The sequence below is a fragment of the Schistocerca cancellata genome, chromosome 3 (genome assembly GCF_023864275.1).
Source record: "Schistocerca cancellata isolate TAMUIC-IGC-003103 chromosome 3, iqSchCanc2.1, whole genome shotgun sequence".
NCBI classification, from domain to species: domain Eukaryota; kingdom Metazoa; phylum Arthropoda; class Insecta; order Orthoptera; family Acrididae; genus Schistocerca; species Schistocerca cancellata.
Genome location: NC_064628.1, coordinates 638,361,394 through 638,373,210, shown reverse-complemented (window position 1 = coordinate 638,373,210; position 11,817 = coordinate 638,361,394). Strand labels below are relative to the sequence as shown.

General features: G+C 43.3%; 1 protein-coding gene across 1 annotated transcript in view; it reads left to right on the top strand.

The window, feature by feature from the left end:
- The first annotated feature begins 713 nt into the window (after positions 1-713).
- LOC126176480 (methylosome protein 50-like) overlaps positions 714-11,817 on the top strand; it is a 77,713-nt gene continuing 66,609 nt past the window's right edge. Inside the window, exon 1 of the mRNA XM_049923633.1 lies at positions 714-1,025. Within this exon, the coding sequence (XP_049779590.1) occupies positions 714-1,025 (312 nt within the window). The remainder of the gene's footprint in view (positions 1,026-11,817) is intronic.

Below are 11,817 nucleotides of genomic sequence, written 5' to 3'. Positions count from 1 at the left end.
GTCCATTGCGCATTCCGTCCGACGGACTTGCAACACCCCACACGTCCATAATTCCTACAGAATGGCTCCAGGAACACTCTTCTGAGTTTAAACACTTCCGCAGGCCACCAGACCCCCCAGACATGAACATTATTGAGAGTGCCTGGGATGCTTTGCAAGGTAATGTTCAGAAGAGATTTTTACCCCTTAGTACTCTTACGGATTTACGGACTGCCCTGCAGGATTCAAGGTGTCAGTTCCCTCCAGCACTACATCAGACATTAGTCGGGTTCACGCCACGTCGTGTTGCGGCACTTCTACATGCACGCGGGAGCCCTACACGATGTTAGGCAGTGTAACAGTTTCTTTGGCTCTTTAGTGCAGTTGTCCAGATGCTTTACACCAGATACTGTACGTCGCTTTGTTCTTCTTGTAACTGTACATGAGCGTGAAGTCAGAACGGAAAGTGCACTTTACTCTGAGGTAACGTAGGTGTATGTAACAAACGCATGATGCAAGTGACATTATTCGATTCCGCTGTATTGCTGCTCTACGCCTGTGTTGCCATTTTTAAAGTTGCAGCCCTCGTAGAACAAACAGGTGTGGATTGTAATCAGTATACCCACACACTGCAGAGGATGAGACTTACAGCTGCGACTAGAGTTTTCTCAGAGCTAGTGGCGACAGTGGCTGACGTCTCAATTAGGCAGCCCGGCAAAGGCGAGGTGTGAGCGATGCGGCAGCCGGCAGGCGGCGGGCACACGACTGGCTGCCCTTCCCACGGCCCGCCGAGCTTCTCCGCCATTAAACACGGCCAACGAAAATATGGCGCATTGTGCGGGGAGGGGCGGGCGTCGCGACGCCGCAGCGCCAGACACTCTGCCGGGTCGCTGTGGGCGGCGCAGAACGCCGCGACTCGTCCCGGCCCGTCTGTACGGGCGTCGTGTGGGCCGCGAGCGCTGCCCACGGCGCGCCGCACCCTGGCCGGGCCGTATAAACACGCGCAGCGCAGATCCTCCGCGTTCCCGATCCACTGGTTACAGCAGGTCGCGGAGGGTTTACTGCCAAGCAAGTGCAACTCAGCGCGTCTTTATTGCGATTACAGACGTCAGTCCGATGCCTGATTGTTATAGCTCTCCACGCTAATCTACTCTGTGCAGACCTTTTCATCTCCAATAGATTCTGCAGTCTACATGCATTTGAAGCTCCTGCTGAACAGCCAAAAAACTGGTACACATACATAATATCGTGTAAGGACCCCGCGAGCAAGCAGAAGTGTCGCAACACGACGTGGCATGGACTCGACTAATGTCTGAAGTAGTGCTGGAGGGAACTGACACCATGAATCCTGCAGGGCTATCGATAAATCCGTAAAAGTACGATGTGGTGGAGACCTCTTCTAGACAGAACTTTGCAAGACATTCCAGATATGCTCAATAATGTTCATGTCTGGAGAGTTTGGTGGCCAGTGAAAGTGTTTAAACTCACATAAGTGTTTCTGGAGCTACCCTGTAGCAATTAAGGACATGTGGAGTGTCGCATTCAGATGGTTCAAATGGCTCTAAGCACTGTGGAATTTAACATCTGAGGTCATCACTCCCCTAGACTTAGAACTACTTAAGTCTAACTAACCTAAGGACATCACACACGCCGGCCGGAGTGACCGTGCTGTCTAGACGCTACAGTCTGGAACCGAGCATCCGCTACGGTCGCAGGTTCGAATCCTCCCTCGGGCATGGATGTGTGTGATGTCCTTAGGTTAGTTAGGTTTAATTAGTTCTAAGTTCTAGGCGAATGATGACATCAGAAGTCTAGTCGCATAGTGCTCAGAGCCATTTGACATCACACACACCGATGCCCAAGGCAGGATTCGAACCTGCGACCGTAGAAACAGCGCGGTTCGGGACGGAAGCGCCTGGAACCGCTCGGCCACAGCAGCCGGTGCTGTCGCATTGTCCTTCTGGAATTTCCCAAGTCCTTCGGAATGCACAGTGAATATGTAAAGACTCAGGTGATCAGACAGGATTCTTATGTACGTGTCATCTGTCAGAGTCGTATCTAGAGGTATCAGGGCCCTATATCACTCCAACCTCACATGCCCCACACCATTACAGAGCCTCCATCAACTTGAACAGTCCCCTGCTGACACGCAGGGTCCATGGATTCGTGTGGGTGTCTCCGTACCAGTACATGTCCATCCGGTCGATGCAATTTGAAACGAGGCTCGTCCGACCAGGCAAAATGTTTCCAGTCGACAACAGTCCAATGTCGGCGTTGACGAGCCCAGGCGAGGCGTAAATCTTTCTGTCGTGCAGTCATCAAGGGTGCACTTGTGGGCCTTCGGCTCTGAAAGCCCATATCGACGATGTTTCGTTGAAAGGTTCACACGCTGACAGTTGTTGATGGCCCAGCGTTGATATCTGCAGCAATTTGCGGAACTGCTGCACTTCTGTCACGTTGAACGATTCTCTTTAAAGGTCGTTGGTCGAGTTATTGCAGATTCTTTTTCCGGCCGCAACAATATCGGAGATTTGGTGTTTTACCGGATTCCTGATATTCACGGCACACTCGTGAAATGGTCGCCGAGGAAATCCCCACTTTATCGGTACATCTGACATGCCGTGTCCCAACGCTCGTGCACCGAATATAACACCATGTTCAGACTCACTTAAATCTTGATAACCTGCCATTGTAGCAGTATTAAGCGATGTAACAATTGCGCCAGACACATGTTGACTTATATATGCATTGCCGATCACAGCGCGGTATTCTGCCTGGTTACGTATCTCTGTATTTGAATATGCACTCCTACACCAGTTTCTTTGGCGCTTCAGTGTATTCGAGTCTTATTCTTCGTCTTTAATTTTTATCCCCTCCCCCCCTAACGTACTTCTCTCCATTATCAAACTTACGATTTCTTGGTACCTCGGTACTTCTTCTATATGCGTATCCCTTCTTTTTTCAGCTGTTTATATTACGAAAATTGAACGTGGAGGGGGGAGATAGGAAAGTGAAGGAAAGGAACAATTGATTTAAGTTGCATCGGGACTTTATGCGGAATCAGCGGCGACGAGTGAAGATGTTTCTCGGACCGGAAACGGAACTCGGGATCTCCTGGTTACTAGGCAGCTGCGTTAACCACTACACCACCCACACACAGTGTTTTCCGCGGGTGCGTGGACTATCTCAGCACGTGTGCCGCCGACCCACATTCCCACCTGGTTCCACCTGTCCACTGACACCGTCCACGTCCTCCCTGATTGCAACCTTGAGATTCCCACAGGCGATCGAACGGAATTGTGCATCTCCAATGAAGATGATTGATTCATTGCCCATCGAGGCAAATCAATTACCTTATATGAATTGTTGGACCTGGCCTCCCGTGGCCGCTGTAAGAAGTACGCGATGACATTACAGTAAACAAAAATACATTTTTTTTTCGTTTGATGTATACACTGCGGAAGTCTGAATAGCCTCACTGGCAAGTTGTCTGCTTGTTAAAATAGCATAGCACATTCTGATCGGCTTGAAGTGCTCAGGTAAACACACGAACCGACCCAAGCACCGCCACTCCCAGGTGCAATAATACCTTTATAGCTATTGCCAGATCGCTTTTTATACTCTCTCCACTTCTGCCGTCATCAGTTATCTTCCGCCCCAAATAGGAGAAATTGTCTACTACTTTAACCGTGTTACTTCCTGATCTAATTCACTCAGCAAAGCCTGATGCGACTACACTCCGTAACCACATTTTATTTTCATTTTATGGCCTCTTTTGAGGACACTCGCAATTCCATTGGACTGCTCTTATAAATCCTATGCAATCTTAGGCAATAGCATTATGTCATCAGAAAACGTCAATATTACTTATTCTCCCTCAGTTTTAATTCACATTCCGTGTTTCACCTACGATTCTTTAATTTCGTGCTCATGAACAGACGTTGACGATAAGCTAAAACCCTGTCTCATTCCTTCTCAACTGCTTTTCTTTCACTTACTTTCACGTTAATAATCGCAGTGTACTTTCTGTACAAGTTGTAGATAAGGTTTAGATCTCTGTGTTTTACCCTGTAACATTGTGGGTAGCTGCTCTTTAATAATAAGCATGCGGCACTCTCGGTTGTATCCCAAGAAGGTGTTACAAGGTCGTTATTGTCTGTGGTATAAAGGCTCTGAGCACTATGGGACTTAACAGCTGTGGTCATCAGTCCCCTAGAACTTAGAACTACTTAAACCTAACTAGCCTAAGGACATCACACACATCCATGACCGAGGCACGATTCGAACCTGCGACCGTAGCAGTCGCGCGGTTCCGGACTGCGCGCCTAGAACCGCGAGACCACCGCGGCCGGCTTGGTATAAAGGGTGTTTCAAAAAAATTCATCCGGTTTCACGCCTTTATACCTTCTACGTAAAACTTGGGATACACTTTAAGTTAGGCATCGAAACTTAAACTTAAACTTGACGCCAGTTGAAAGTTGCCAGCAGAGAGCTCCCTGGCTCATCTAGTTCACATGTTCTTTTGTCCAAAGTGCGAAGAGTCTGAACGGCGATGAGACAGCAACGAATTGCGTTTTGTGTTTTCTGTTTCGACAGGTGGAATTCAGACTGTAGCCGACATATTCGACGGGAGAGAAAAGCCACTACATGGATATTTAAAACAATTTAAACGCATCGTTTATTTTTCAGCACCAGTTTGTTAAAAACAGTGTGCACTCGTACCGAAAAACGAACGACTTGTAAGTTTTGTTTTAGGAGCAATTCAGTTAGAACTGTACAGTGTGATTTTCGTCGGGAGTACGACAGTGCTCAACGTTTCCGGCCATGGCCCCAGCTGTTCAAGAGGATGGGTGTTTACGTATGGTGAAATCCACAAGCCGCTTCCGTGTCTTCGTTCAAGCTACAGGGCGCTTCCAACAGTTTTACACGTAGTCGACAAAAGACAAACCATCGTGCCGGCCGAGAATTAGCAACTCCTGAAGTGTCCGTTTTGAGCCAATGTTTGTGTTTAAAACCATACAAGATTTAATTGCTACGATTGTGATAAACAACTTGGAGTGCTTTGTGAATTCATCCAAGCCGTATAAATGGAAAATAACTACTTTGTTTTATGTCCAGTGTTAAATGGCGATGCTACGTTCCATTTAGGTGGAAATGTGAGCCTCCAAGTGTATGGAGAACCCAGCAGCCACACACCAAAATCGAAGACGAAAGAAAGTGTCCAAGAATTCCTGTGTTTTTCGCCGTTTCCCGAGAAAAGATTTATTGAACTTTCTCTTTTTTTTTCAGAAAATACGGTTGCAGCAATCACGTACACTACCTGGATTTGCTGGAGCTCTAGCTCTTCCCCCAATTCCGGGAACACGCCGAATTTGGTTTCTTCACGGTACGGACTACCACCGCTCTGGCACCAACATTTAAGAGCACTTCTAGACGTAGAGTTGTCTCAGCGATGCTTCGGCCCTAAGGGCCGTACGGATCTGACATTACGCTGTTGGCTTTCAAGGTCGCCTGACCCCACGGTGCGTGGTTTTGGTTAACGTTGTTGTAGATCATGAAATATGCCCTTTATATGCCTTTCCCTTCAACAAATTTGCGTGAATCACGATGCTGCATAGCTGCAGCAGTGACTGTGGAAACTCCAGACATGCTGTGGGATGAGCTGGACAGTCATGTAGATGTTCATTGTGTGGCCATTGGAGGTCGCACTGAACATTTGTGGAACGTGATGAAAACTCTGATCCAACGCTTAGCTACAAAATGCACTCTAAAGTTTTATGTGTAAGAAATTTAAAGACATACCCTTTGCAGTCGGGTAAATACAACTCTGGTGCTCCAGTTCCCGAAGAGATTACTCGATTACACGGTCCACAGTAGTACATAAGGGTGCTGGAAATTCTCGCAGCTACCGCTCACCCTCACCGCGCCCCTTTCATCCGTCGCCATCCACCCTCCCCACACTTCAAGAACTCACTCTAATGTCACAAAACTATTTCCTTCAGTAGTGTATTCAGGTGTACGATGATAAATTCGAGGCTGCTAATTGTGAAGATGATGTTCCTAAATATCTCGCAATTATAATGTCTTTCAAACTGTATTGTTGTGGAATACTCCATTTGGCGCCATGATAACTTCGAGGCTGATAATTGTGAAGATGATGTTCCTAAATACCTCGCAGTTATAATGTCTTTCAAACCGTATTGTTGTGGAATACTCCATTTGGCGCCATATATCACCGAAATCCGTTCAAACATATTTGTTGTTTAAGGATAAGTTATTTCAGACTTATCTCAAGCAAGAGCTGCAGGGTAGTTGTTGTTCAAGATATATGTAAAATACTTGGTGAAAAACGTCTAAAGCTCCATGAGACAGCGAAAAAATATGTTGCTGTTTGTCCACTTTGGAAAATAAATCACTGAAAAAGGAAAGAAAAGTCTAAGTTATCTAGCTGCAACCATCCGGACGTACCCAAATCGGATCAACGATATAAAACAAGTGGTAGACTGAGACTCAGTGGAAAGATTCCAAGTAAAAATAATCAACCATGGAAGAGGTAGTTTACAGAGCCTTGTTCGACAAATACTTGACAATCAGATCTGTTGCATATGTCAGATAAATAGACGAGATACAGAATACCCGAAGAAGAACAGTAAGTTTCGCCAGGTCTTCGCTCAATAAGCACGATACCATCACGGAGATGTTCATCGGGTGCCATCGGTGATCGCTACAAGAACGGTGTTCCTTATTACACAGGGGTTTATTGTTAAAATTCCAAGAGCGAATGTTCCAGAAATGATCTGGTAACATATTACACCCTCCTGCATGTGTTTTATTCAGTCATATTGCAGTGTGTCCATGCATTCAGAGCGTGAATGTTACACTGCGCACTTGTAGCAGTCAGAAACATTCGCGAACCCAAGAAACCCTCCGACAAATTGTCAATCACTATGGCGGAGGGATGAGAGTCTGCAGTCGTCCCTGCCGCAACAGAATTAGCAGCAAACAGCAGGTAAAAGATATGCTGTACGAACAAGTCCCAGAAAATACGGAGAAAAGAAGATAGTGTAACAACATGTAAAAACTTCGTAATTAGATTTTGCATTATACGCAAATCAAACACATTATAGAAAACGGTTTACTCCTTATTGTACTGAAATTCTAGATATAATACAGCTGGATAATTTTGTCAGGTCGACAACACTTCCGATGAGATGTTTGGGGTCTAGTGAAGCAGGGGATACAACCCGTCGGCTCTGAACAATGACGTCATTCCTTAGTCATAGATAGTAATGTCTTCACTTCGAGGCATAGATAATAAAGCAGATCTGTGTTCTAATAAGCGCTATCATTAAAATAATTGAATGTGAATCTAAAAGCGATCGCTTGATATTAGATACAGATGCTTCAGTAGCTGATAAGTGTTTTTTGGCTTTTTAAAAAAAATCTCACAAGATAGAATAAACTGATCCCAAGATACAGATGCTTCAGTAGCTGATAAGTGTTTTTTGGCTTAAAAAAAATCTCACGAGATGGAATAAACTGATCCTACTTTATGTTAGTAATAGAGGAGACGAAATAAACAGCACATCTACAATTTGTATCCTTTGTTCCACTTAGGGTTTACTGAAGCGGAGGATACATCGTTCAGGTGAAGAACAGGACAGTAATGCTAGTGAAAATGAAGAAATCGCCTTACGACAAACTCGTAATCCGGACTGTACTTCAGCAACACACTTCGAATGAGCTTTTAATTTGTATCGGGTTTCATTTGCGGTTTAGTGAAGCAGGGGATACATAGTTCAAGTGAACAACAGGACAGCAATGCTAGTTGAAACTAAGAAATCGACTACGCTGAACTTGTATCCCGTACTGCACTTAAGCAATACAGTTCGAAAGACTTTCGAGATACAACTGGCATACATGTAACGTGATGTATTCTTTGCTAGTAATTTCATTCATTTCTTTCCATTTTATTTTGCGGAGAAATACTAAGATACAAACACACGATATCGTTAACGTGAAAATACTACTGGCCGTTACATATGTGAAATAAAGTTTATCTCTCTCGCAATCCTTTGTTTCTTAACATTCTCCTCAGCTCTTTCATCTTTGTAATACATGCTCTCTGGCGACTTGTGACGTCATTGTTCAAAGCCGACGGGTTGTATCCCCTGCTACACTAGACCCGATGTTTGAGTGTCTGAGGAGGAAGGATAACCCATTCTTCCTCAAGAGCGGAAACCATAGAAGGCAGTGATGTTGGACGCTCGGATGTGGAACGAAATCGACCTTACGCTGACACTGGAAGAGCGCTGATATGATGCGACTGTCTTTTACCTTACCTTTCTGATGAGGCAGCAAGCAGTCAACCCAATAAAGTCTTTGATCCAGCTCACTGTTAACTGTTGTCGTTGCTCAGAAACATGAAGATACTTGCTATTGTTATTGTGACTAAATCCGCTCAAAATTAACATCTCTCCGCGTCTCACGTATAACGAATCCATTGTTCTCAAACACAGAAGGCGTACACTGTGCATAACGTTATTTCAAGGCAGGAACAGCGTATCCACAGCTCATGTTCAATAAAGTTTCCTTTTCTGACGTTAATACAGCTCTACAACAGACAAAGCGTAAATGCGAGACGGAAATAAGGGACGAATTATTTTAATTACGAGCTTTAATTCCTGAAAAAATTTTTCATGCCCACTTTAATACGACGCGTTGCGAATTTATTGGCAGAGCTGTGACACAACTATTAATATTAAATGCATTCTGCCGAGCATTATAAATATTGTATGAATGTGTAGTGTCTGTTCTGTTACACATTATATGTAAATTGAAGGTGGACAGGTGAAGAATGGAAAGGAGAGGGATCACTGCTGCAAGCTGCATTTGAACACTACACGTAACCGGCGCACACACGACAAAATGACCACTTTAGGCAGCCAAAAATCGATTTTCACACTTCCAGATTAGGTCTAAACATCCTTGTATTCTTCACCTCAGGTAACTGGTCCATCGCACTGCTGTAAAATATCCTTAGTTATGTTGATAATAAAGGCGTGAGAGGGTCTGACAGGCAAGTTGCATTCGAAACTCGAAAGTATTATAACGTGACTTTTTTTATCATCTCATGCGAAAATCCCAGTATTTACCATGGAGGTGGAAGCCACAGGTGCATTCATTAAATAGACAGCGCTACAATAGATTTTTTTTATCCTTGTTAATAGTAAATGACGATTTTATAAAAAATATTTTTACTTAGACTTTCAAAACAAGTTCCGCTTAGTACCGCTTTCTGTCCTAAATATTTACACTTGTGCATTTGTTGACTATTAGTATTGTAAATTCTAGGAACTCAAACCAACGCATTGTGACACCAGACTCTTTTCTTTACAGGTAGTCGGAGTGGACCAAGTCACTCTGAATTAAATATGAGGAAAATTGGTTTTAGTGTTACAAAAGGAGAACTTTTACAAACAATGACCGTCTAAGTGTATAGAATGATTAACGACTCACATATTGGATTAATTTAGTGAATATAAACAGTCAAATACAGTATATATAAAATTAAGTCAATTTTATAAGTGTTTGTCTCAAAATTGCTACAAAAGTGGAAAAAATCCAATTGGAATATGGAAAGATTTAACAAACCCTATCCAGAATGGTTAAAAACCGACTTGGTCTTGCCAGTTCTAAGCACTACAACCACGAACGAAGATTTACATTTCAAAAAACCCAGAGGAGGACCTGCAAAATCTTTTGAAGAGAGCTCTCAACGATCAAAACGAAGAATAGTGCAACCAATTATTGCTGAGTCAACCCAAGTGCTTTTGTGTACTGCTGCTCAAAGCAGCCTTAATAAGAGTGGCCTTTTGGACCACACAATCAAAAGACTTGCTCATGTACAGCAGGATGTACTTCTGTTACACCACGGTCACACTGCAAACTCAGCGATTGAAGTCATCCACAAGTGGGGCCTTGACGGTAGTGGTGGACGTTCCATTTACAAACAATGTGTTGCCAACAAGTCACTGTATGGAGATACTAACATAATTCTATGTAGTATAGTTTCATTGTAAATGTCAGAGGTCACAACGAATGGTAAACAGATTTTCTGGCAAAACCCAAGTCCTTATGCGTCGAGATATAATCGCATCAGTCGCCTGCAGATTGAAAAGGAGACAAAGGTATCAGTAAAACTCCATTACGAAGAAATTGAGGAACAAATATCAAGTTTGCAGCCTACTGAGGTGACCCTTGTGGATAAATCTTACACATTTAAGCATCGTGCTGTATGTACAATGATGGACGGAAAAAAGTGTAATGTGCTCACAGACACTTCAACACAAGCGTGTAATGTGTGCAAGGCAACACCCAAAGAACTCAACAATCTTGACTTACTTTTGCAAAAACAATATTCTACGGCTAGATCATTTAAGTTTAGGATATCTTTTTTACACTCATACCTTAGATGTTACGAGTACTTGTTACAAGAGGTAAAGAAGCCAAAGAAAATATAAAAAGAAGAAAAGAAGAAATAAAAACTAAATTCTATCGTTAAACGGGATTAGTGGTAGACCAGCCCATGCAAGGAGGAGGTAATTCCAATGACGGGAATACTGCAATAAATTTTTTTGCAGAGTCCACGAAATCTGCGACTATAACAGGTCTAGAGCCCGCAATTATACAAAGATTTGCAAACATCCTAAGCGTTTTGTCTTGCGAATTTAATGTTAATTACAGTAATTTTAAAAATTATTGCCTCGAAGCAGCAAAAATCTGTTTCGAAATTTACACGTTGTACAAAATGAGTGCATCTGTGCACAAGCTGCTAATACATGGTCCAGACATAATAAAGGAAGTACCTTTGCCTGTGGGGCTTTTTACAGAAGAAGTCTTGGAATCTAGTCACAAAGAATATAAAGATTTAAGACTTTTCCATGCATAGAAAACTTCAAGAATACATACCAATACGGATATTGTCCAATGGATGCTGATAGCTTCAGATCCTATCACTGCCTCCAAGAGGAGGAGGCACATTAAGAAAACGAAAACCCTTTCCTAAGGAGGTACTGTTAATGTTAGAAGAACCTGTTGTTAAGCTGGCTGAAGCCAGAGATAAATTCTGCCGAAATTTTTACAAAGGCACAGACGGTGTTTAGAAAGGATAGATTGCATGCAACCGGTGGCGGAGTGTTCGTCGCTGTTAGTAGTAGTTTATCCTGTAGTGAAGTAGAAGTGGATAGTTCCTGTGAATTATTATGGGTGGAGGTTACACTCAACAACCGAGCAAGGTTAATAATTGGCTCCTTTTACCGACCCCCCGACTCAGCAGCATTAGTGGCAGAACAACTGAGAGAAAATTTGGAATACATTTCACATAAATTTTCTCAGCATGTTATGGTCTTAGGTGGAGATTTCAATTTACCAGATATAGACTGGGACACTCAGATGTTTAGGACGGGTGGTAGGGACAGAGCATCGAGTGACATTATACTGAGTGCACTATCCGAAAATTACCTCGAGCAATTAAACAGAGAACCGACTCGTGGAGATAACATCTTGGACCTACTGATAACAAACAGACCCGAACTTTTCGACTCTGTAAGTGCAGAACAGGGAATCAGTGATCATAAGGCCGTTGCAGCATCCCTGAATATGGAAGTTAATAGGAATATAAAAAAAGGGAGGAAGGTTTATCTGTTTAGCAAGAGTAATAGAAGGCAGATTTCAGACTACCTAACAGATCAAAACGAAAATTTCTGTTCAGACACTGACAATGTTGAGTGTTTATGGAAAAAGTTCAAGGCAATCGTTAAATGCGTTTTAGACAGG